This window comes from Zootoca vivipara, chromosome 17 (genome assembly GCF_963506605.1).
Source record: "Zootoca vivipara chromosome 17, rZooViv1.1, whole genome shotgun sequence".
Lineage (NCBI taxonomy): Eukaryota > Metazoa > Chordata > Lepidosauria > Squamata > Lacertidae > Zootoca > Zootoca vivipara.
In genome coordinates, this window is record NC_083292.1 from 20,847,953 (window position 1) to 20,874,432 (window position 26,480).

The 26,480-nt window shown below is 45.2% G+C and overlaps 2 protein-coding genes across 7 annotated transcripts in view; one reads left to right on the top strand and one right to left on the bottom strand.

Moving 5' to 3' along the window:
* Positions 1 to 27: 27 nt before the first annotated feature.
* Positions 28 to 8,336, bottom strand: IQCD (IQ motif containing D). Its single transcript, XM_035098411.2, has 5 exons — positions 8,149 to 8,336; positions 4,818 to 5,606; positions 3,242 to 3,475; positions 1,399 to 1,470; positions 28 to 434 (listed from the first exon to the last, which is right to left on the bottom strand). Exons 2-5 carry the CDS (start codon positions 5,499 to 5,501, stop codon positions 165 to 167), a joined length of 1,260 nt encoding a protein of 419 aa, XP_034954302.1. The 5' UTR covers positions 5,502 to 5,606; positions 8,149 to 8,336; the 3' UTR covers positions 28 to 164.
* Positions 8,337 to 9,319: 983 nt separating this feature from the next.
* TPCN1 (two pore segment channel 1) overlaps positions 9,320 to 26,480 on the top strand; it is a 55,434-nt gene continuing 38,273 nt past the window's right edge. Inside the window, exons 1-4 of one of the 6 annotated variants that reach the window (XM_035098071.2) lie at positions 9,320 to 9,511; positions 11,153 to 11,609; positions 21,801 to 21,925; positions 25,358 to 25,534. In XM_035098071.2, coding sequence (XP_034953962.1) covers positions 11,513 to 11,609; positions 21,801 to 21,925; positions 25,358 to 25,534 — 399 coding nt within the window. In that variant the 5' untranslated portion in view covers positions 9,320 to 9,511; positions 11,153 to 11,512. Of the gene's footprint in view, positions 9,512 to 9,543; positions 10,375 to 11,152; positions 11,610 to 18,068; positions 20,807 to 21,800; positions 21,926 to 25,357; positions 25,535 to 26,480 lie in introns of those variants that run through there. The other 5 variants (XM_060269637.1, XM_060269636.1, XM_060269638.1 and 2 more) reach the window with 5 other exon arrangements.

A 26,480-nucleotide genomic window follows, 5' to 3' on the forward strand; every position in this document is an offset into this window, starting at 1 on the left:
GAAAGGAGAGAACAGCTCTTTCACAACTTTGCCTATTTGGCTGATAGCATTTATTGAGGAACGACAAACCTCCCTAGGGAGTGCTAAATACCCATTTTGGACGATCTGGAATGGACTTGGCTGCCTGTGACTGGGGACGGGGCAGGGCAGGAAGAGGTGAAGGCTCACTTCCTCCTCCTCCCTTTGCCCTTCTTCTTCCTCTTGGACCGTAGCAGCGATCTCACCAGGTACCCCTTCCACAAGGCTTGGATGAGGGTGGCGGCTCGGACCAGGATGGCCAGCTCCTTCTCGGCCTTCGCTTTCTGCTCCGCCTTCACCCTCCTCTCCTCCTTGATCTGGCTGTATTCCTGATCCAGCAGCGCAAACTTCTCTCTCAGCTCTGCCAGCTGTTCCTTCTCTACCACATAGACCACGTCAATCTCCTCGATCTCCTCCTGGGGATGGACAAAGGCCTGGCATTTAAGCAACTGCCTCAACATCTAACGGAACTGATCTTTGACATATTCTGCACCAATTCAGACATATTGTGAGCTATAGGAGGCGGCAGCATGTGATGCCCCTTGCAGCAAAGTGTCTTGTGGTGCCTTAAAGATGATGGCCCCCTCTGCACTATGCTTTGAAGGCAGTCATAGGTGGTGCCCACGGCAGGTTCTCAGATTCTCAATTCATGGAGACCTCTCCTTTAAGTTGCTACAAGATTCTTGAATTGTGAACCAAGAAAGAGACGGGAGACCAGTGGTTCTGCCCACCGACCTGTTCTCTCACAAGCCTAAATAGGGCAAAGAGTTTTTAAAGCCCCTCTTACCCAGTGTGAGCAGCAGAAAGGGCCTTGGCAAACCTCCCTTCTTTTGTAGCCTGAGCGTGCTCCCTAGCAAGTTGCCAATGACGCATTGGCGCAATAAGACCCTGTATTTGGTTTCTATGTTAGCCATCAATGAAAAATCTACGGTACTTAAGTCGCGGACAGACAACATGGTGCCCTCCAGATGTTGTGGACTACAAATCCCATCATCCTTGACCATGCTGGAGTCCAAAACATCTTTGAGGGCACCATACTTTTTTTTTTTTGCACACCTGTACAAGCTCACATTCCGGCTTGAAAAGAAAACATGAACTGAAGGATGCTTTTGTTGTGGTCCAATTAACCAAACCAGCAATGCCAGACCAGCTGGCTGAGCAATTCTAAATAATTTGTGAGGCGGACGGAACAGCTCGGTTTCCTAGGTAATGTTGCAACCATGGAGGTAGGAAAAGGAACCCAGCTGATGTAAGGAAAGTGGGAGAGTTATCCTACATCAGTGCCCTGGGAAGTTTTGCTGCTTAACGTTTGTGAAATGACCTCTTATAGGCAAAAAGAATTGGCAGAGAAAAGGCTCAGACTTTGGTTGACAACAGTACCTGCTTTTCTAGCATCTCAATATCATACTTCTGGACCCAGTTCTCTATTTCCATCTCCACTTTGAATTTTTTCTAGAATAAATAAGAGAAGAAAATCATTTCCAAAATTTCAGGGTTAAGCTGGGGCGGCTGGCTATACTAGTCGATGACATTTCCATTGAAGGCAACCAACAGTCTCTGGAGAGCTTTAAGTGTACAGATATTCTGGGCCTGGTAACACTGTCAGCTGGTTCACACTTTGGCACCATGAGACTGCGTGAAATTGCAGGCTCCTGGGGATGAGCTCAGCTCACAATTACTTGGCTCCCCACCCCCAACCTTTTGAGGGCCACAGTTTACTACGGTGAGTAAACCAAGGTTTGGCTTAGCATGTTGTCTGAGCAGCAACTCATGGTTTTAAAGCTCCCTCCTCAGTTACAACTTGTGATTAGTGAGGAAAGAGCTATGATTCTGAGTTTGGACAACGCACTCAGTCAAACTCAGCACATTTATGTAGCCTTGCTAAGTCAAGTAAGTGGCTGGCTCCAGTTGCATAGTCATTTAGCTATAAAGACTGCAACCAGCTGAGCATATTAACCTGGGATAGGTGCTGTTTATCCCATTTATATGCACCAGAGATGCCCATCTTCTGTACACTTGTGGTTTCCATTCTAGAGCCAGCAGCAGGCCATGGCTGGGTCTTTTCTGGCATGAACTGACTCCTGCAAGACTTCTCTAGAGCCAGAAATGGTTTCGCAGTTGAAGTGTTCATGTAGGTGCACAAAACCCAATGTGTTCTGAAAATGCATGAAGGCCTCCCCAAGGAAAGCTCTTAAAAAAAAAACTTGTTAAGCCTAGCCACCTTCAGAGTAAATCGACTTGTTCAATAGGTAGAGTTTAAATGCACAACAATCCTTTCCAGTCATAAAGAAATTGTTGTCCTTTAAGTTTGGCTGGGAGACAATTTAAAAATTGGAAAGTATTCTTAATTCAGATACTGAGTGCCGCCACCCCTGGAAGAATGTACAGTAGACCAGTTTGATAACATTGGTTGCAATGGAGGAAGGGGATTGGCCCAGGTGGCTGTTTGATTCCAGCTCTATCCCAGGCTTGCACTTCTAAGCCACCGTGGCCAAATCAGTCCACTAGATGTATGCTACAACCTGCCATGTGTTAGAATCAGGGATGTCCAACCAGTAGATTGCAATCTACCAGTAGATCCCAGCTGCTCCTGGTAGATCGTGGGATCCTTATCGTGTACAAAAAGTTAATGGGGGAAAGCTAAATACTGCACAAACCTCCCCCCCCCCCAAAGCTCAACTCCTCTGGGCACTTCCCTCTTAAAAAAAGCTCAGCAACTCTGGGCAATCCACCCACCCCACGCACACTCCTCCTTCCAATTTCAATGGGTAGATCACTGCCAGTTTTTTTAAATATATATATTGGGAGTAGATCACAGTTTCTTGGGAGTCGGACAAGCTTGTACTAGATGATGCCCTTTCTTCCAGCATCACTTGGAAACACCATCTCTATATTAACTACAGAGGAGCTCATTTTCTAGGGCCGGGTTCCCCAAAGTTGGGTCCCCGGCAGATTTCGGACTGTGTTCCCCATCATCCCTGACCACTGGTCCTGCTAGCTAGGGATGATGGGAGTTGTAAACTAAAAGTAGCTGGAGACCCAGGTTTGGAAAACCCTGGTCTAGTGCAGTTTTTGCCAACCTGGTCTCCTGGTTGGACCATGTTTGGACTGTGATTCCCAGCTGCATTAGCTGGGGCTCATGGGACTTGCAGTCCAAGATATCTGGAGGGCATTGGGCTGTTGTTCTAGTAAGAATGCTTAGACTGGCAGCACCTCTGCTTACCTTCCGGAGATTAAGTTCAGACTCCCGGTCCTCCAAAATGAGGGCATTTAGTGCAGCTCTGAGCTGATTCAGCTCCTGCTGCAACTTGGCACACTTGCCCTGAGACCCACGTAGCTCCGTCTTCTGCGCCTTATCCGCTTCTGCTCGGGTGCGCAGGATTTGGTTTTCGGAGACCTTGGAGATGTTGTACAAGTGGGTTTTGAGGTCCTTGATTGTGGCGTTCTTCCTGGAGATCTGAATGGCACCAAGATGGGTCAGAAGGACTTTGCAATCCAATGCACAAACACCAATTCATTTCAAATGACAACACAAGTCAAGAGAACAATTTAAAATAATGCTGCTGAGGATCTGGGAAGTAGAGACCGGACATGGCTGAAGCCTGCTGGAAGTAACGTGGAGGGCCTTTTTGGTATCGGCACCCCAACTATGGAGAACCTCCCTAAAGAGGCTCCCTCAGTGCCTTCTCTATGTCTTTCTGGCAGCTCTTTATTCACTCAGGCTGTGTTTTAAATCTGTTTTATTTCCTTGACTTTAATTAGGATATATTGTATTATTATTGATGGGCAGCTGCATAAGTTTTAAGAAATCCTCAGTATCAACCAATGGCACCTCCAGCCTTTATTATACTGGAGCTGTCTACCGATCCTATAGCTTTTGCAAAAGGCACAGCTGAAAGCAGAAACTGGGAGATAACTCCTGTTCTAACAGTTAAGAGGTAGGTAGCCTGTCTGACGTAGTCGAAACAAAAAATAAAAAAAATTCCTTCCAGTAGCACCTTAGAGACCAACTAAGTTTGTCATTGGTATGAGCTTTTGTGTGCATGCACACTTCTGTTTCAGTGTATCTGAAGAAGTGTGCATGCACACGAAAGCTCATACCAATGACAAACTTAGTTGGTCTCTAAGACAGCTGCTGGAAGGATTTTTTTAAATATTTTTTAAAAAATTGTCCTGTTCTAGCAGTGGGTGTTAGAACAGCGACACGGGTGGTGCTGTGGGTTAAACCACAGAGCCTAGGGCTTGCTGACCAGAAGGTCGTGGTTCAAATCCCTGCGACAGGGTGAGCTCCTGTTGCTTGGTCCCAGCTCCTGCCAACCTAGCAGTTGGAAAGCACGTCAAAGTGCAATTAGATAAATAGGTAGTGCTACAGCGGGAAGGAAAATGGTGTTTCCGTGTGCTGCTCTGATTCGCCAGAAGCGGCTTTGTCATGCTGGCCACATGACCTGGAAGCTGTGCGCCGGCTCCCTCAGCCAATAATGCGAGATGAGCTCCGCAACCCCAGAGTCGGTCATGACTGGACCTAATGGTCGGGGGTCCCTTTACCTTTAATAGTGGGTAGCCAATGTGGTACTCTACAGAAGTCGCTGGTCTACAATTCCCATCATCCCTCACTACTGGCCATGCTAGAGCAGCTGGGAGTTGTAGTCCAAGAACATCTTTTTTCTCCTGCCAGCAGTCTTTCTGGTTGTGTGAAATTTTGCAATTCTTTTGATACAATTTTGGGCTGGATGAATGCTCGATTGTCTGGACCAGTCAAATCCCCAACTGCCTGCCCCACTGCTGCCACCCCATTGTACCTCATCATCACGACTCTTGATCTCCGCTGCCAGTTCCTCCTCCAAAGCTGCAATCATCTCCGTGTTTTTCTGGTCTCGCTGGTTTATTTCATGTATAAACCGATTTTTTTCTCTTTCTTCTGACGGGGTAGTCAGAAGCTTCTCAAGCAGGAACCCCCTGAGCTCCACAAGGCCTTTAATGAACTGTGAGACAGCCAGCTGCCTGAAATTGGCAATATCATGTATTGCCTGATAAGCTAAGGGATGAGCAAAAAACAGGCGTACAATATTTCGGACAGAAGACCTTAAGCCTTGTATGTGCAAGATGAGGTAGCCACTTGGTTCCTCAGTGTCACTGAGCCACCCCCTGGCAGTGCCCCTTTGCAAAACGCCTTCCTCTTCAAGGCGGGTGAGCGTAGCCTCCATAACGTTTGAAAGCCGCAGGTGTTCCTTAAGAGCCCCTGTAAGTTCAGGTCCCAACACTGCACTCATATCCTCAAGGTTCCTGATGATGTAAGAGAATGCGCTGACCAGCTCCACCTTAAATATGGTATCGTCCATCACAGATATAATCCTCTTGGTCTCAACAGTGGATAGCTTTGACCGACCAGGCTCTAGGATCTTCAGGGGTATTCTAAGATTCACCTTTCTGGTCAGGTTGGCATCTGATGGAAGGCTGGACAGTTGGACTACTTGGGTTGCCATGTTTTCAGCCAGGTATCCTCACAGGGTGCGCTTTCACATCCACAAGTAGCTTTAGTCTTCAGTACCAAATAAGCAGGTGCTCCAGCGCATCCGACGCGTCAATATCTGTGAGCAAATGGACTATAAAAAAACCCGCACATGCACACTTTGGTCCCAGAATCACAGATACAGAATACTGTATATTCCTGCGTATAAGACTACTTTTTAACCCAGGAAAATCTTCTCAAAAGTCGGGGGGGGGTCATCTTATACGCCAGGTCATATTTCTTATATGGCGAGTATATCCCAAACTCTATATTTTAACTGGAAAAGTTGGGGGTCGTCTTATATGCTGGAATATACGGTATATAAAAAAGAGACTTGACTCTAGGGCTGGATGATATCTGGTTTTCAACATCGTGATATATCTCCAGCTAAACATTGCAATATGTTGATATATCACAATGTATGGAGCTATGTAGAGGAATTGGCTGGCTTCACGGTTTTTCCCGCATCGTGACTGTTGCACAGCACACACAAACACACATCAAGATTCACAATATATTGCCAGGTCAAAAATTATGAAACTGATATCATGATATGGACTTCAAACTGGTTTTGGATGATATATCGCCCAGCCCTAACACACATCATGATGCATGATATATTGCTAGGTCAAAAATTATGAAACTCAATACGGACTTCAAACCAGTTTTGGACAATATATTGATATATCGCCTAGCTCTGCTTGACGCCAGGGTGGATAAAAATCAATGATTTTTTTTAAAAAATAAAAAAACAGATTTTTTTTGATTTAAATCAGATTTTTTTTAAAATAAAATGCTTTTTGAGGAAAATATATTACCATCCAAAGGTTATTCCATCATGAAATAAAGATTAGTTTTTTTAATTATGTAGAATAAGGTTGCATATGTTTAATTTTTGGGGTAAATAAATTCCATTAATCCATTCACAATGTCATGCTCTTCCAGAGGTTTTTGTAAGATTATTGGGCAGTTTCTCTGCCTACAAGATATTATCACAGATACTTGGTTTACTTTTTGAATTTGACTCAACAGAGATCACATGCCTCTTCTTCACAGCAAAAATGTTATAACATGAACAGAGTTGAGAAAAAGACATTAATCCTATTGTTCTACAAACCTATGAATACAGAAACAACCCCTTCAATGCTAAGTTTCAAGAAGTTCAGTGAATAGAATAGAAACAATATTTTTCTGATTGTTTGGAGTGGACAGTATTTAATTTTTTCATGTGTAGGCTGGGCTGACAGTCTAAGTTTCTTAAAATATATATATATATTGTTTTTGTTTAGCCAAATTAGTTAACAAACATGGATGTTTGTTTAAGCAAATAACATATGCTGTAATGTTATTGTTTCAGTTGAATAAATCTATTTAAATTGTTATTATTAAGGTAATGATTATTTTTCTCCTTCCTAAGTACAACAGTAAAGTTGTCCAAATATGAATGACTAACCTATTAAACTGGGGATAAAAAACTAATATGAAAAGTTGTTATTCTAAAAATCTTCATCTACTTGCATATTAAAGTTATACCAGCAAGAATTAGTCTTTATGTAGAAAACTATGATTTAAATCAATTTGATTTAAATCAAATCCACCCTGCTTGACGCCAAAAAGGAATTGCTTCCATGATTGCAGGAGAAGCAAAACCTATTTGCCATTTGTGGTCCTCACACAACCCAGAACAGAATAATAAGGAAATATGGTGCTTTATATGCCCTAGAACAGACAACTTAGAAGGGGATAAGTGATGAGAGAAACTGAAGAATGGGAAAGCAGAAGAGCTGTAATAGGTAAAGGGATGGTTTATGGTCCATGAGAGGTGAAAAAACGTTTAACTCAGGCTTTACCCTCAGCCAGCCCCAGCCCCCTTGCTGGCCTTCTTACTTAAAACTAGTTCAGCTCAGTGGTATGGCATCTGTTTTCCTGGGGTGCCACACCCCAAACTTCTCTACTGAGTCGCTACTGAAACAAAGCCAAAGTAACTGCTTAATTCATCTCTCGCTCCTTCCTTTCTCTTCATGCTTCTGGGGCTCATCACACACAAAACCCCCCCAAAACCTAGCCCTATACAAATTATTTATTCTGAAGTCCCACAGGGTCCAGGTAGTCTGATGCATAAAAGGATAAGCCTTCTCTTGCTGTTGCTCTCCAGCCCCAAGAACTGGTGCTATACTGCTGCCGAACATGGAGGTTTCATCACAGCTAATAACCCCTAACAGACCTCTCTCCATAGATTTGTCTAATCCTCTTTTGAAATCATTAAAGCTTGTATATATTGTCACAGCGCACAGCAGCTACCCAGTTCCACACCTTAACTTTCTTTCCCACATGTATATATATATACATTGTTGTTTTTCTCTGGTCAGCACACTCAAGGCAGCTCCCAGTTGCAACCTCCTCCAAGCAACAACCCTGCCAGGGAGGTTAGGCTAAGAGATACAGAGAGCTTCCTAAATTTATGCATGTTGCTTATTAAGTTTGTACAGATGCCCATCCATAGATTTCAAAGAAAGAGAATAGTTAAATGTAAAACATAACCTATAATAACAACAATATAATATGCAGTACACAATATAATAATCTATTATTAAAACAATTTAGACTTTCCTTAAACTCACCCCAAAACAAGTCTTGCACCCCCCACCCCCAAAACAGGTCACTGCTACCACCGCCTCCTTTTTTTAAACAAGGCCCAGCTTGCCTGTTGCTTGGCAACTCCAATTAGCGTGGTGGTGGGAGAAGCCACCAATCACATTCTCCGACGCTTCTTTGCCTATCGTTGGCATCATATAAAAGGGATGTCCAATAGCAGTGCGGAAACTATAAAATGAGAGTATTCTGAGCCCGCCCCCAACCCTCCTTCGACATTCCACTCGCTACCAAGGGGTCATAGACGCAATAAAGCCGCGTTTTACGGTTCAGATTCCTTCTTAACCATAGAGGTGAAAATTTCTAGAACGACACACATACGCTTGACTTGAGCGTCCATGGGTGGAAAAAAATTGAGGCTTATCTCTATGGTAACAACTTTACTTCGAAGGAAGTTCGATTTTACAACGGAAGTGCCCTAAAGACGGCGCTGGTGGCTCTCAAATTTTCCCTGACTGTATGCCATAGAAAAATTCCTTCAGTAGCACCTTAAAGACCAACTAAGTTTTTATTTTGGTATGAGCTTTCGTGTGCATGCACACTTCTTCAACTTAGTTGGTCTTTAAGGTGCTACTGAAGGAATTTTTTTATTTTACTTCGATCCAGACCAACACGGCTACCTACCTGTAACCATGTATGCCATAGACTTAGAGACTTTGGAAGCAACCAGTTCAAAGATTGGGCAAAGGACACTACGCAGGTTGGGGCAGAGCAACTCCCCTGCTTAGTCTTCACAGGGTGGAAACAAAATAAAAAAATTCCTTCAGTAGCACCTTTTATTTTTTTATTTTGCTTCGACAGGGTGGAAAGTTTGCTTTGGGTGCTCCTTGCCACTCATATGGTGACGTTCAACATTTGAAGACCGAAAGTTTTAAAGTTTGTGTCTTACCTCTATACCAGCTCCTTAAGAACTCAGGGGTGGGTCAATAGGGCTATCTTTCGCCTATCACAGAAGAGCTCGGTTGGGTTTTGCGCACGCGTGTAGGGCGGAGCTAAAAAGTTTACTGACGTAAAGCGGATGGTTCGTGCACACTGGTTGTTTTTCCTTGTAGAAGGCATGGGCGAGGGATATAGAGGTAAACCATCATAAAGTACATAAACAACTTCCGGTTTCTTCTTATATCCCGCCCTATGACGATCGGGGCAGCAGTTCTATCTAGACGGAACCTGCAATCCTGTAAAACACTCACTTGGGAGTAAGCACCAGTGAAACCAATGGTGTCTTCTTCCGAGTTGACATCGCAGTGCCCGGCACGTGAAGTTAGCCTTACTGCACTTACGTAGGATGCTGCCTTTTATTATTATCATTACTGTACTGTATTCTAGATTCAGGTAGGTAGCCGTGTTGGTCTGACGCAGTCGAAATAAATAAAAAAAATTATCCAGTAGAACCTTAGAGACCAACTAAGTTTGTTATTGTTATTATTGTTGTTATTATTGAGTCAGACCATTGATCCCTCTTGCTCCCAGCCATTTCCGGAGACGCCAGGGATTGAACCCGATGCCTTCTGCATGCAAAGCAAATGCTTTGCCACCGAGCTACTGCAAGGAAGATGGTCCATCAAAGAAATAACACAAAAAATATATAATCATTGATAATGCTAACCTTTACTTGAACTTTTCTTATTTTAACCCATGTGCAACTGTACTCACTCCACGTGCCTATTTTAGAGTTTTGTTTCCCACCTCTGTTGTTATAATTGCTCTCTCTGTTTTATATTCATTATAAGATGATTCTTTTTAAGCTTGCAACTTTCATAAAGCAAAGGCACCACGAGAAAAACAAAACAAAAATTAGGGCAATTAGGAAGGTGTTCCTCTCTCCCCGCAGTTTCATATGGCGTGTTTTATTTTATTTGCGTAGTTTTATGTGCGTGTGTCGCTATCTTTAAAAGAGTGGTATTCAGGCTTGAGGGGCCGCCTTGAGGCCAGGTGAGGGGCAGCAGCGACAAGGGAGGGAAGGGGGCGGTTTCAGACAACAATCGTGTCCCGTGTCGTCCCCCCAATACTCCCGCCTTCCAAAAAGGCTGTGGCCGGCCTAGGAATTGCTTCCGCCGGTAGCAAGAAGTAGGACAGCGGGGAGGAGGAAGGGAAAGAGCCCCTTCCCCTCCAGCAGCCTCGCAGGCAAGGAAGGCTGAGCCGCATTATGCTCTGTAAAAGTTCGGACCTTCCATAATTGATAGTAAGAATAAATGGTAATCATATAGTTGGGGGAGGGGCGGGACAGAATGGCTTATATACTAAACGGGGCTTAGAGGTTGGAGTTGAAGTGATGGCGACACGATCCAGGTGTTAAGTGCCGAAGGCTGGGCAGCACTCTGCCCATGCCTAGAGGCGTTCTTCTTTATTAAGAGGGTATCGTCTGGCAGGTAAAGGTAAAAAATAGCCTCTTAAGAAGCAATTCCGTTTTGGGGTGCAAAATTTGAACAGTGGCTACAAAGAATGGCTTTTAACATCTGGTTAAGGGAGGAGGGGGTTGAGGGGGTGCAAAATCGAAACCCAACAGTGCTGGCGAGAAGGGTACCCCCCCTCAAAACCCCAGCCCAGCAACAACAACAACAACAACAACAACAGCCCACCTTTTACTGTTTTAAAAGTAAAGGGTCTTATAGAAGCGTGCAAAACAAAAGACCCCTGCGCTTTTATTAAACTGGATTAAGGGGGAAGGAGGGGATCTCGTTGCAAAACCGAGCGAGCCCTGAAAACAGGGTGGGCGGAAACATTTCCGAGAGCAAGATAGTCCAGCTGCAAATTGCGAGAGGCCTCCCCCCTCTTTCCCTTCCCCAAGTTTTGAAACGGATCGCCCTGTTTTTTGCACGCAGCGATGGATCACCGAGGCGCTGTTCAAAAGAGAGGCAGGCGCCTGGCGATGCTGGCTGGCCCCAGGCCGGCTAAAGAAGAGCAACATCTCTCTGGTTCGCCTCCGCTCGGCCTCCGCTCACTCTCTCCCCGCCTCCCTCCCTTTCCCTCCAGGGATGATCCTCCTCCTAAGTCGGAAGGGCTGCTGAGGTCAGAGACAGACGCCAGCTGAGTTTGGGACGCAGCAGCGACAGCGAAGGCGGTTTTGCGCGGAAAGTGAATGACGGCGCAAGTCGTCAGCTGACGCTTCTTTTGCAACAGTAGCACCCTCTCTGCCCAAAAAGCCAGGCAGGCAGGGTACCTGGTGGGGGCTCCATGATGCGGGCCAGGGTTCCGCCGAGATGGGTGCCGTTTCCTCCACGCGCCCGGGACAGTCCCAGGTCCGCAAGATGCGCCTGATCTTGGACGAAGTGGCGACGGGACCCGGGGTTTAAAGGGATATCCTGGAGCAAAGCAAAAGTCTTTTTTGGGGGGATGGCTGTGAATCCGGAAGATGACGACGTCCCCCTCATTCTCACCTTGGATGAGGGCAGAAGTCAGGGTCCCGAACCGGAGGGGCTACCCAGCGAAAGTAAGTTCAACTCTCTTCTTTCATTTGTTTGCTGTCCAGTTTGCATCTCCTGCAGTGAGGCCAGCCTCGCGCGTCCTTTGGCAGCTGCGTACACACGCCATACTTTTTTAAAGCCCATTTTCTCCACCAAAGGATCCTGGGAACTGTGGTTTCTCCACCTTCGGAGCTACAATTCCCAGCCCCCTTGACAAACTACAGTTCCTGCCGACCTCTCAAAAGAATTATGAAGGCTCACAGCAATACATATCAAGATAAAATCAGAAATCAGGTATGTACATGCACAAAAGGGGGAAAAACGGCGCAAGATGAGATTGGCTGGAAGCACTAAAGGGTGGGGGGAGGGTTGGTGGTGGTAGGGAGAATATATGTTTGTATCTAAGTCAATTTTGTATTTTAGTTAAGTTTGTATTTCAGCTAACCTTAATTCAGTTTTGAATATTTTATTTTAATGTTTTGTTTATTATTTGGTTATTGATTGCAAATTTTGCAACAATTTGTTTTAGAATTTTTGTAAATTTTTGTGAACTGCTAATAAAGATAGTTTTCCAGCTTAAAAAAAAAGACAAACTACAGTTCCCTGGAAGCTTTGGTTGCCACGGCGAAGCATAACTTTAAAAGTATGGTGTGTACACAGCTTAGTGGTAGGGCAGACATGTTGACAAGTTGCTATTTTTTAAAATGAAGCTTTATAACAAGATTTTGCTGAGATCTCGGGATGCAAGTGCAACCGAAAACAATTTGAGCAAGGGCAAATAAAAATTAGAACATGCAGAACCACGCTAATGATGAGCAGAACTGATGTTTCCTTATGAGTTAAAAGCCTGGGCAGGTGGGGGGGGGGAGGAATTATTGGCCCCTTGGCTCGTGTGTAACAGACTAGGTGCCAGGTGAACAGTTCTGCAGAGCGTGTTCCAAATTCAAGGCACTGCTGCAAGAAAGGCCCTTTCCCCAATGGCGTACAATCTTTTGATGGGGGCACCCAAAGGCCCATAGCTCCATGGTGGAACATCTGCTTACTCCGTGGAGGCTGGTCCTTTAAAGCAAATGGGAAACAGCCCCACCAGCCTCAGTTTGCCTTCAGGCAGCCCTCACCTTCCTGCCTTCTTACAACCAGTCAAGGGGGTGGTTTTGCCTGCCATTACCGGTAGTTGCTCTGGCTCCACTCATTGTTAGTTCCACTGCCTTCTACCTTTCTAGCCTCCATTGTCTGCTTTGCATTCAGAATTCTGGTGCCAGCTTCAATCCCTGGTGTCTCCGGGTAGGGATCGGAAGGGGATCCAAGTCAAAAACCCTGGAGAGATGCAGCCAGTCAGTGTAGACCAGACATCCCCAAACTTTGGCCCTCCAGATGTTTTGGACTACAATTCCCATCATCCCTGACCACTGGTCCTGTTAGCTAGGGATCATGGGAGTTGTAGGCCAAAACATCTGGAGGGCGGCAGTTTGGGGATGCCTGGTGTAGATAGTACAGTGGTCCCTTGGTTCTCAAACTTAATCTGTTCCGGAAGTCCATTCCAAAACCAAAACGTTCCAAAACCAAGGTGCGCTTTTCCGTAGAAAGTAATGCAAAACGAATTAATCCATTCCAGACTTTTAAAAACAACCACCAAAACAGCAATTTAACATGAATTTTATTATCTAACGGGACCATTGATCCATAAAACGAAAGCAATAATCAGTGTATTGTGCTATAAAATAAATAAGACAGTATTGTAGATGATAAAAATAAAAATTATTATTTTTCCTTACCTGCACTGATGATAGTCATTGTTTGGATGGGGGGCTTTTATCCATTTCTGCAGTCACACAATCAATCAATCAATCAATCAATCAGTAGCTGAACTGGGTTCCACACAGTCGCAAAAACAAATTCACCGAAAAAGCCTCAAAGACAAAAACGCAAAATAAATATCAAAAACAAAAGCGCCAAACTTAATCAGTTCCAGAAGCCCATTTGACTTCCGAAATGTTTGAAAACCAAGGCGTGGCTTCTGATTGGTGCAGGCGCCCTGGAAACAATAGCCGACAGCCGCATCAGATGTTCAGCTTGAAAACCGGAACACTTACTTCCGGGTTTTTGGAGCTTGAGACCAAGGTGTTTGAGAACCAAGGTACCACTGTACTGAGTTAGATGGCCAAAGCTTTGTGTCTTCCTGTGCTATGCCTAGATTGGCCACTGATGGCGAGCTGCCTAATGGGGAGGTCCATAGAGTAGTGGCTGCATGCTTACCGTTTTTTTGTGTACATGTGTCAGGGAGTCATAGCAAGTGAATCCCAATTTCACATTGGCATGAGCCTGCACAATAGATAGGTTTGTGCGTGCTCCTTACATATTCAGCTTCCAGAATCTTTATATTCTGCCTTTTGATGGAATTGATCTTCCAGGCAGCTGACTCTTGTGCTCGAGTCCTGCTTGCAGGTTTCCCACAACCATCTGCTTGGCCACTGTTGAGAGCCGGATGCTGGACTAGATGGGCCATTGGCCTGATGCAATAGCTCTTCCTATGTTCTTAGATTGCAATAATGTGTATAGATACCCATAGACAGATCCCACACTTGCACCATCCAGCCATAGTTAGTTCCATGGCTGATGGGTGGGGTCAGAATGTTCAAACTCTCTGGGTTGGAAACTCAGATATATATAAGCTAGGTGCCAAATGCTCCTTAAACCAGGGTTACAGCCGCCAAAACAGAATGCCGAGTTGCCCTTTGGGGCTCACAAGCCGTATTTTTCAGCACGACTTCTGGGTTCCTGAAATTCATTCTGATTGAGCAGATAAAATATCACGGACAGAATTCTACAGGATGTGTTGCTAAGTGTGTGAAAACAGGCAAGGCCCGAGGATTTCTGTATTTTAATGTGATTTCTGTATTTTAATGTTTGATGGATTTCTGTATTTTAGAATTTCTGTTTTGTTGGAAGCCGCCCAGAGTGGCTGGGGGAACCCGGCCAGATGGGCGGGGTATAAATAATAAATTATTATATTATTATAAGGACCCACAGGCATGCACCTCCAGATGGTGGAGACGTCTGGTGCCATCCTGTTGTCCAGGCATCTTCACTTGGTCACAAGTGGCCGGTAGCCAGGTGCAAAATGGGCCTGGCACCTGGTGAATTTCGAACATTGCTCTGTAGTCCCTGGGCAACTGTCAATTTTAGCTGGGTGCTCTTTCTAGAGGGGTGTAGGGGGGTTAATAAGCTTGTTGCGTCTTGATTCGTTACTGGCAGATGGATTAGGCTGATCTCCCCCTTGCTGAAAAGCTGCAAACCTCTCTTCCCTCTCTTCCCCAGCCCTTCATTCAGCAGAGAACCTCTTTTGACCTAAAGTTTCACTTCCAGTTGGGCAAGATGCCGTTCGACTTGTAGTGCAATGAAATACTTTTTGCTGGTGTAGTCCCATTAGGTACAGTGAGAATCCCTGGGGTACCTGGACTGAATTGGGGTTTTCTATTCTGCGTGAGATAGTTAATTAGAATTGGAGGTTAATTTCAAATGTACCCAGACACTGGAATGCATTTTAGTGGATAATGTGGGCAAACTGTAGTGTGAGCTTTGGCTCGCTTGCTGGAGTTATCTGTCCGCTTTGCAGTGGCCGTAACCACTTCCTGTAGGAGCCAGTCCCTGTGGGTTCTTGTGCTAATATGCCTGCTTCAACCTCAATATAGTAATAAAAATAAAACAGGGCATTGTGTCCTGCTTTAACTACCTGGGACTTAGGGAGGAAAGTATTTGCGAATATTAATTTTGCTTGGGGACGCGAGGTGGTCATTGTAAAATTGATCCTTGGTCTTGGGTCTTCAGGGTTCGTTCCATGCTCACTGCAGGGACGTGGGTGGCGCTGTGGTCTAAACCACTGAGCCTCTTGGGCTTGCCGATCGGAAGGTTGGCGGTTCGAATCCCCATGGCGGGGTGAGCTCCCGTTGTTCTGTCCCAGCTTCTGCCAACCTAGCAGTTTGAAAGCATGCCAGTGCAAGTAGATAAATAGGTACCACTGCGGCGGGAAGGTCAACGGCATTTCCGTGCAATCTGGCTTCCATCACAGTGTTCCGTTGCGCCAGAAGCGGTTTAGTCCTGCTGGCCACATGACCCAGAAAGCTGTCTGTGGACAAGCGCCGGCTCCCTCGGTCTGAAAGTGAGATGAGCGCCGCAACCCCAGTCGCCTTTGACTGGACTTAACCGTCTGGGAGTCCTTTACCTTTTTTACCTTTTTACCATGCTCACTGTGATGAATGAAGGAGTCTACTTTTCTAGGAGGGACACAAAATGTAAACATAGTCCAGTGTGTGGCAAGTACCTGAGGGCCTTGGAGCAGTTGGTTGCAGTTAAGATAGGAACCAGCTGATGTTGCTGTCAACAGATACCTTTGCTTATCAGGCCTATTAGCAGCGAGCGGGGCCTAGACATGCCGAGGATCCAGGTCCAGAAGAAACACAGGGACATGATTGCAGGAAGGGTAGCAATAAATTCTCAGTAGCATTCTCAATAGGGATTGTATGCAGAAGAGACCAGTGGAGCAATGTTTTGTAAGAAAAGAATGGATCTTGGAAATGATGAAGAGTAAGGTGAGATGTGGAAAAGACTGAATATGGAAGAAGAGGGAAATAAGAAAACTATCTTCCCCTCCCTTCTAAAGCTGTAGACGTGGGAAACTAGGAATACAATTGCAAGTGTGTGTTTGAGGTGGGAAGTTTTGAGAGGCAAGAAAACACTGGAAGGACCTTGGCTCCATTGCACGTCCCCCTTAAATTTAAACAATGTGAGGGAAGCATTTAATATTTTACAAATATTCCAGTAAATGCTTCTCTGTAATGTAACATGTAAACCAATATGAACGGAGTCCAAGAGAGGAGGAGGAGGAGAAGGAGAAGGAGAAGGAGAAGGAGAAGGAGAAGGAGAAGGAGAAGAAGGAAGGAAGGAAGGAAGGAAGGAAGGAAGGAAGGAAGGAAGGGAGAAAGAAAGAAAGAAAGAAAGAAAGAAAGAAAGAAAGAAAGAAAGAAAGAAAGAAAGAAAGAAAGAAAGAAAGAAAGAAAGAAAGAAATTCCAGGGACCAGCCTGGATTATCCCCTCCTGGCTAACTTCCCAAAGGTACACCTAATATTAGCTTTTGTTCAGACTACCAGCTGGTTTTTAGAAGTATTCACCACACATGCAAACACGAAAGAGTGAGGTGTGGATTCTAAGCACCAAGGCTTCCCAAACTAATTTCATGTCCTCCCTGTTCAAAAAGCACAGAAATGCAGTGTTCTGGCTCATAAGCTCGACTTGGAAGGAGCTTGCGCTTGGAACCCCTCAGGCACTGAAAGTGGAAGGAAAAAAGAGAAGGCAGCAGCAATCAGCCACAGAGAACCACTGGACAGATGTTTCTGTTTGGTTTTTATACAATACTACGTATGGAACTGGGATGGGCAAAATGAGATTTCAAGGCAGGGGGGCTACCAGCAGCAGGATAAATCTTCTGCCTGCGCTTCCTTGGGCAAAGGAGTTTCTTACGAGCATCAGAGTGACTAAGGCAACTAAATCCAGCAGGCCCATGTTTTGCTTTCATGCTGGCCAAACCCATCGTTTCTCTCTCTCTCTTTTTTAAAAAATAAATAAATCCAAAATGCCCTGAAAACTGACAAGAAGCAGAAATATGGCAATCAAATCTTGCCAAACGGATGTGTTCCCTGGGAGGCCATGAAAATCTAATCTCTGTTTGTTTTCCAGCCGTTGTTCCGCTCTGTGCGTCAAATGTTCCGAGTCAGCGTCAACGAGCGAAAAGCAGCCAGACGCAGTAAAAAAAGCAACAACACACGTTGTCATCTCAGAACTGCAGTTTGAATGTCTCCTAGTGCTTTGGAAACCTTTTATCGCCTCACAACCACCTGTTCCCGCAACGCGGAGCAGTTTAACGGCCGTAATATTAACATTGCTACCCGCCCATCCCTCCGTGCAAAACAGAAAAGGGAAAATTCCTTTTCTTTTTCATTTTCAACTATAGCAATGGAATGCACTGAAGTATAGTGTTTTGAAAGCGCCCAAGTCAGGCTGCCTCTGCGTGCAAGGATCCTTTTTCAAGTATCCTGGATAAAATTATCAAGGACAGCTGAATATGAATTTTGGCCTGCTGTATGAAAGCAACAGCCTATCTAGTCATACCAGTGTTAGAAACTCAAGATATATAAGCTTTGTTGTTGTTGTTTAGTCGTTTAGTCGTGTCCGACTCTTCGTGACCCCATGGACCAGAGCACGCCAGGCACTCCTGTCTTGCACTGCCTCCCGCAGTTTGGTCAAACTCATGTTCGTAGCTTCGAGAACACTGTCCAACCATCTTGTCCTCTGTCGTCCCCTTCTCCTAGTGCCCTCAATCTTTCCCAACATCAGGGTCTTTTCCAAGGATTCTTCTCTTCTCATGAGGTGGCCAAAGTATTGGAGCCTCAGCTTCACGATCTGTCCTTCCAGGGAGCACTCAGGGCTGATTTCCTTAAGAATGGATAGGTTTGATCTTCTTGCAGTCCATGGGACTCTCAAGAGTCTCCTCCAGCACCATAATTCAAAAGCATCAATTCTTCGGCGATCAGCCTTCTTTATGGTCCAGCTCTCACTTCCATACATCACTACAGTACTGGGAAAACCATAGCTTTAACTATACGGACCTTTGTCGGCAAGGTGATGTCTCTGCTTTTTAAGATGCTGTCTAGGTTTGTCATTGCTTTTCTCCCAAGAAGCAGGCGTCTTTTAATTTCGTGACTGCTGTCACCATATAAGCTAGGAACCAAATAGCTTCTTAAACCAAGGTCACGGTCAACAAAATGGAATGTCTAGTAGCCATTGGGGGGCAAGATGGCTCTAAAAGCAGGCACCCCCAAACTTCCGCCCTCCAGATGTTTTGGACTACAATTCCCATCTTCCCCAACCACTGGTCCTGTTAGCTAGGGATCATGGGAGTTGTAGGCCAAAACATCTGGAGGGCCGCAGTTTGGGGATGCCTGCTCTGAAGTCTTATTTTTCAAATGATTGACTGACTGTGATTGATTCGCAGTTGAATATCTGGCTAGTTTAGATGATAGACTTGAGCTAGGTTAGAACTTTGGAAGCTCAAAGAAGAAAAGCCAGTTGATCCTGTCCACATATCTATTGGCCTATTATTCTAACCTCTTTTCTTTTTTAATGGTGACACAGACCATTCATAATGTAGGGATATTCTTCACAACTGTGAGCAGGGCAGTGAGGTAGAGTAAATGAAGACAAGCTACAACAATTAACGATAATGTTCTTCACTGTTCCTGCTTAGGCTGCACAGGAAAAGCATTTTGGGTTCCTGTGTGGAGAAGGGCTTTCTTTCACGCATTGGCGTTGTACTGCATATTAAAGTCTTACTTCATAGACCTATAAATGCAACACATGTGCTGAATCACCAGGGAGTTTTCGCCTTTTCAAAGAAGCAGGTGTGTAGAGTTTTAAGTGGCTTGCTGTACTAGAATTTAAACTAGGCCGACAATAAATGAAATAAAAAATAAACTTGCAAGGGAATCAAGTTCTCTGTATTTGCAAACATCCCCACAGAGAGATGTGCCTTGGAAGTGTACCGTAGCTGGGATAGATCTTTATAGTGATGTTTGATTGAGTAAATGAGCTGGGAATTCCGTATAAACAACATCAGCATCTTCATGAATTTAAAAGGTAAAGGACCCCTGACAGTTAAGTCCAGTCGCAAACGACTCTGGGGTTGCAGCGCTCATCTCGCTTTACAGGCCGAGGGAGCCGGCGTTTGTCCACAGACAGTTTTTATGGGTCATGTGGCCAGCATGACTAATCCACTTCTGGTCCAACGGAACACCGAAACCAGAGCAGCGCACGGAAACGCCGTTTACCTTGCTGCCGGAGCGGTACCTGTTTATCTACTTGCACTTTTTGGCGTGCTTTCGAACTGCTAGGTTGGCAGGAGCTGGGACTGAGCAACGGGAGCTTACCCCGTTGCGGGGATTCGAACCGCCGACCTTCTGATCAGCAAGCCCAAGAGGCTCAGTGGTTTAGACCATATGAATTTAGGACAGAGGAAAAAACTGGGAGGTCTTGGATTAATACCTCAAGAGGTGCAAACTGTTTGAAAATATCTATATATATTGCTACCTTTTGGTGTCTGCCTCCCTGAAAGTTTAAATTCTGAAAGATGCCACGGGAGTTTTCCAAAATAAATCACTGTGTTGTGGTTCTGTCAGCCAAACAACAGCTTTCAAACAGGTCGATCTGCTTCTGTCAGCTTGTCTTTCCTCTGTGTGTGTTCAGAAGAAGAAATCCTGACTTTGCAGTGCCGGAGACGAGCAAGCCTGTTGCGTGATCTCTTTTTGACAGACCCGCCCAAGCTTGGCCCATTTAGTACAGGGTGGAGAGAGAGAGAGAGAGAGAGAGAGAGAGAGAGAGAGAGAGAGAGAGAGAGAGAGAGAGAGAGAGAGAGAAAGAAAGTGAATGTGTATGCTGGACAGAATCGATTGCATTTGGAAGACAGGAACTATTATATTTTCCCTTTGGCAATCATTTCTGCATAGGTTTGAAGAATTCCTGCTTACTTTGGCGCCAAATTCTTACAGCGAGCTACAAGTACTCCCCATCTGTTTGCATGTATTTTCACTTGCTGCTATTCAGCAAGGCTTGGTTCTCCTCGTGGTTTTGTCTTTCCTGCTCCTCTTTGGCAACTGCTTTGGGGCTTTTTTTACAATACCTAAGTTGATCAAAGATTGTTCTGCCTATTTATAAAAGGCAGAAGTCTTAACTGGGAGCGATGATGTATCAGAAAGTCTCAAAACACAATTGGGAAAGGCTGGAGGTGTCTGTGCAGGGACTGATAAAGAAGCCGTGCCCAGTGACATGATAATTTTGTCTTTGTCCTCCACCTCTTACTCCATCTCGTGCTCCATCATATGGACGGTTTATTTTATTGTAGTATTTGAATTTATTGCACGGTCTATGTGGCTAGGCGCCGAGACCTAAATTGGGAACGGTGCATGTAACGTTTTGTTTGAATCTCAAAGGCAGGGGTTTGTTCAGCCTGTTAGCCAGCTGAAGCTCGTGAGTTAGTAAACATTTGCTTTTCCCTTCCTTTTTTTTATGACGGCATATGGAAGCTGTTCCTATCTAGAGGCCTGCCAGAACGGCTTCCAACACTCAGATGAATGGAGATGCTTGCATCCCTCAACTATCATTCCGCAGGCCTGGCGTAAGCGAGACAGCTGGCTTGGATGGACCTCTTGGGATAAGTCACAGGGGCGTGGAGTCAGCGTTGCCATCTGTGCGACGGATCGACCCCTGTTTCCTCGCAGCTTCTCTCTCTGTGTTCCACAAACTTTGCAAGGCTTTAGCTCGGGGGTGGGAAATGGTTTTTTTTGTTTTGTTTGGGGGAGATGTGGCCCAGAGGCAAAAGTGGGCAGAAGAATGTGTGTCAATTTCACATTTGTACATTAGGCTGGTACACACACACACACACACACACACACACACACACACACACACACACGTTTCCTCCACCTTGGCTAGCAAGCCGCATTGTCAGTGTTCAAGGATGCAGGCTGGTGTCATTGTGGATGCCTTTATAAAAAGTGAATGAATGAAGATTGGCAATTCCACCTAATAATAATAATTTATTTGTTAGCTTGCTTGCTTGCTGCCCATCTGACTGGGTTTTCAGATGTCTTCTAAAAGTCAAATAGCTGTATCTCCTTGACATCTGATGGTAGGGCATTACACAGGGAGGGAGCCACGACCGAGAAGGCCCTCTGCCTGGTTCCCTGTAACCTCACTTCTCGCAGTGAGGGGACCACCAGAAGGCCCTCAGAGCTGGACCTCCGTGTCCGGGCTGAACAATGTAGGTGGAGACGCTCCTTCGGGTATACCGTGTTTCTCATATTATAAGACATGTCTTATATTTATTTTTTCCTCAAAAAAACACACTATGGCTTATTTTCAAGGGATGTCTTATTTTTTTCCTCCTCCTGCTGCTGCGGCCAGCATTGCTGCTGCGCCTATCACTATGTCTTATTTTCGGGGTATGGCTTATATTCCTTGAATGCTTAAAAATCCTGCTATGGCTTATTTTATGGGTATGTCTTAAAATATGAGAAACAGGGTACTGGCCCAAAGCCGTTTAAGCCCTATTAGGCTTAAAGCGTGACAATAAAGAGACCTTTCCCCTCTCTTTCCCCCTTTTGACCCAGATGGAGGCAACTATGACTTGGTCAGCGACACGTCCAGCCCAGCCGCTGGGGACTGCCACCCTCGACCGAGCTGCGGAGGACAAAATTGGGAAATGAACTACCAGGAGTCGGCAATTTACCTCCAGGTGGGCCCTTTTCTTTGCATTACCTGGCAGAGAAAGGCGAGGGTGTGAAATAAGAGGGTGTATGGCTGGCAAACTGAATTCCTTGAAGCACTCCGGATTCCAGCCACTTTCAGTGGTCCTCACTGAACCTGCTTGCTGTTTGTTCCCCCCCCCCTTGCTCCTTATTCCTGTCCCTGCAAGGAAAACGTGATGTTGCATTTGTCACTTGGACGTAATAACATTATTAGAGAGTTGTATCCAATAATGTAGGGACCCAGGTGGCGCTGTGGGTTAAACCACAGAGCCTAGGGCTTGCCGATCAGAAGGTCGGCGGTTCGAATCCCCGCGACGGGGTGAGCTCCCGTTGCTCGGTCCCAGCTCCTGCCCAACTAGCAGTTCGAAAGCACATCAAAGTGCAAGTAGATAAATAGGGACCGCTCCGACGGGAGGGTAAACGGCGTTTCCGTGTGCTGCTCTGGTTCGCCAGAAGCAGCTTTGTCATGCTGGGCACATGACCCAGAAGCTTTCTGCGGACAAACGGTGGCTCCCTCGGCCAATAATGCGAGATGAGCGCCGCAACCCCAGAGTCGGACACGACTGGACCTGATGGTCAAGGGCCCTTTTAACTTTATCCAATAATGTAATAACATTATTAGAGAGTTCCCTTTTTTTTGCCCCGTAGATCTGCACCACTGTGCAAGCTAAGGAAGATCTTCGCGGCCTAAAAACATGCCCAAATTATGCTGGTTTGGGCTGGCAGAACCCAGGCATTATCTTCAGTGGTGGGTAAAGATAAACACAGTGGATAAGACAGATAAAAGAGAGAACTGTACTTTTCTGTGTATAAGACGCCCCCCTTGTATAAGATGCCCCCTTTTTTTGGGGGGGGGACTCCAAATTGAGAAAATGGGGGGGGGAATTGCCCAGAGTTGTTGAGCTTTTTAAAGGGGGGCATTGCCAAGACTTGTTTTTTTGGGGGGGAGGGGGTTGCCGAAAATCGCTCACCCGCGGGACCAACACAGCCAATCACACGCACACCGACAAAGCGACCAATCGTCTGCATGCTCGCCGACATCAAGCGCCAGTCGCCCACCCAATTGCCGCATCAGCCTATAGCCTGTGGAACTTGCCGCAACAACCAATCACCCGCCAAAACGCCCAGGGAAATCTACGGCTCGCGGCAGCCGCCCAATCGCCCTTCCGACCTCAACACTATCCATGTTTAAGACAACCACAATTTTTGAGCTTAATTTCTCAAGAAAATAACCTAGTCTTACACATGGAAAAATACGGTACTCTTGTCCCCATGGGCCATCCAAAATGCAAATCCTGAAAGTCAGATCAGAGCGCAAGAACCCTCTCCCCTCTTGCGGTTTCCAGCAACTGGTATTCGTTTGCATTAGTCCCTCCAACTGTGGAGGCAGAACAATTGTCATCATGGCTGGTAGCTATCGATAGTCTTATCTCCCACCCCCAGTCATCTTTTAAAACAATCCAATCTGGTGGCTGTCACTGCCTCCTGTGGAAGTGAGTTTCATAGTTCGACTATGCACTGCGTGAAGTATTTTCTTTTTCTCTTTTTTAAAACAAGTATTTATTTGTTTTTTCAACTTAAAATCTTACAGAGGTATATCAAACATAACATTGACTAACTTACTTCCTATTTTCCTAACTTAAAATACAACGCCACACAACGCGTGGCCGGATCAGCTAGTAAATAATAAAAAACAAGATTCCAAGGAATCTCCTGGACTTCCATCCTCCCCCATGTGGGTTCTATTATTAAGCACTTTCTCCCGCATAATAATAATAATAATAATAATAATTATACCCCACTCTGGGCAGCTTCCAACAAAATATTAAAAATGCATTAAGACATCAGTCATTAAAAACTTCCCTAAACAGGGCTGCCTTCAGATGTCTTCTAAACATGAGATAGTTGTTTATTTCTTTGACATCTGATGGGTGTTCCACAGGGTGGGCGCCACCACCAAGAAGGCCCTCTGCCTGGTTCCCTGTAACTTTGCTTCTCACAGTGAGGAAACCATCAGAAGGTGCTGGATCTCAGTGTCTGGGCTAAACGAAGGGGGTGGAGACGCTCCTTCAGGTATACTGGGCTGAGGCCGTTTAGGGCTTTAAAGGTCAGCACCAACACTTTTGTGCTCGGAAACATACTGGGAGCCAATGTAGGTCTTCAGGACCGGTGTTAATGTGGTCTCGGCAGCTGCTCTCAGCCATCAGTCTTCTATGATAATCCAAACCCTTTACTTCTTCCATTATGTCCAGAATCAACCTTAAACTACAAGTGCTATTCCAATCCGACTATCGATTTTAACTGTTTACAGTGGTCTTTAAGATACCGTAAGTTATAAATTTCCCCCATTCCTTATTAAAATTTTGGTCTTCCTGATTTCTGACTCTTCCGGTCATTTAAGTCATTTCAGCATAGTCCATTAACTTCATCTGCCATTCTTCTCTGGTAGGAATTTTATCTTCTTTCCATTTCTGGGCCAGTAACATCTGTGCAGCTGTGGTCGCATACATAAATAGTTTTTTTTTCTGCTCCTCTGGGATTTCGGCACCTAGAATTCCTTAAAGGAAGGCTTCAGGCTTTTTAACAAAAGTTATTTTCAACTTCTTCTTTTTTTGCAACTCATTGTATATCATTTCCCAAAATCCCTTTACCACCTTACAATTCCATCACATATGACCAAAGGTGCCTTCTTTTTCTTTACATTTCCAGCATACATTTGAGCATGTTTTATACATAAAAGAAGTATTTTCTTTTATCTGGCCTGAATCTGCCAACGTCCACCTTCACGGGCTGTCTACAAGTTCTAGCATTACGAGATAAGGAGAAAAGCTTTTCTTTGTTCGCTTCACAAAGTGGTCTGCCGAGACCCTCATGTGAACCACCGTGAAGTGCAAATATATAAATGTATATGCGCCAACAGCCTTCACATATACAAGGAGTTTCAAAAATGTGTACAAAATCTCATGCTCGAGGTCTTAAAAGTCCAGTATAAAGTGCAATAATCAAGTCCGATAGTAAAGTGCTATGATGTATCATGCGTTCTTATCTCTTCCCATGCGTTCTTATCTCATCCGACGGGTGGCCAGCTTCTTCCCCGTTTCACAGGAATGGTTTCCTTAGGGGGCGGACTGGACATTTAAGACCTCGGGCATGAGATTTTGTACACATTTTTGAAACTCCTTGTATATATGAAGGTTGTTGGTGCATATACATGTATATATTTGCACTTCACGGTGGTTTACCTTTTCATTGTTTTGCTAACATTACCGTATTGTCTGTTTGTTGCTGCTAAGACCCTCATGCGGGCCCTCATGTGGAAGAAAGGTTTTGGGAACAGCTGACTTACATACCACACTGGGCTTGCTGCCTCTAGCGTATTTATATGTGTGTGGATTTTGTTGATTAAAACCCTAAATCAGGAAGGAGAAAACAACGACAAATTCTTCACGCACCCCAAGGATGCCAAAGCGCTCTCTGCCTACCTCTTTGTACACAACCATCCCTTCTACCTAATGGAGCTGACCACAGCGTTGATGCTCTTGATGCTTTCCCTCTGTGAGGCGCCTGCGGTCCCTATGCTTCGCCTCGGCATCTATGTAAGTATCTTCAGAATCGGGCGGAGGGGAAGGGCTTTAGCGGACGTGGGCAGGAAATTGAAGATTGGCTATGCAATGCAGTTGATGGGCCAATGCAGCCGCTGGTGGAATCTAGACACATTAAAAAAATGTGAAGATGCTTTTTTTTTAAAAAAAAACAAAAACACCCACGTTTTGAAAAAAAAAATATTGAATTTGCCATAACTCACCGTTGCCGCCTAGTGTCACATTTGTGTAATGCACTTTACACCACACTTAAAACATTTTTATTTGCAGCTGTATAGCTGAGTCTGTCCTGTCTGCATCTTCGAACCATGTTTATTTGTAAAATTTGGGTGATATACAGGGGTACAGTGTAACTAAAGGGCCTTGTGTTCCCAAATGCTTAGCTCCAGAGCATAGAGAGCAACTCCTTCTTGATGTTCATCCGGCACACCTTCTCCAGAGTGACCCTAGAAGCCCATCCTCTGTGGCCGACTCACCTCCTTTCTAATTATTATAAGCCTCCCATCTGCCAACAGCTGCTGTTTGAATAAAAAAAATATGGCGTGTTAAATGCGTGACAACATTTAACAACAACAATACCCCACTCACCCGACTGGGTTGCCCCAGCCACTCTGTGTGGCTCCCAGCATAATATAAAAACACGGTGAGACATCAAACATTAAAAACATCCTGATACAGGGCTCCTTTTAGTTGTCTTTGGAAATTCATGTAGTTCTTTATCTCCTTGACATCTGGTCGGAGAGCAGTCCACAGGGTGGGTGCCACTACCGAGAAGGCCCTCTGCCTGCTTCCCTGTAACTTCACTTCTCACAGTGAGGGAACCACCAGAAGGCCCTCGGAGCTGGACCTCAGTGTCTGGGCTCAATGACGGGAGTAGAGATGCTCCTTCAGGTGTACAGGGTTGCATTTAACATTGTGTATAGTTTGGTCTTTTAAAATG

Excerpts from the sequence above, each read along its gene's own strand:
- IQCD (XM_035098411.2), bottom strand. The coding sequence starts at position 5,501 with ATGGCAACCCAAGTAGTCCAACTGTCCAGCCTTCCATCAGATGCCAAC. Across the intron at positions 1,471-3,241 it reads CTGAACTTAATCTCCGGAAG|AAAAAATTCAAAGTGGAGAT; the intron begins GTAAGCAGAGGT and ends TATTTATTCTAG. Across the intron at positions 435-1,398 it reads TTGAGATGCTAGAAAAGCAG|GAGGAGATCGAGGAGATTGA; the intron begins GTACTGTTGTCA and ends GTCCATCCCCAG.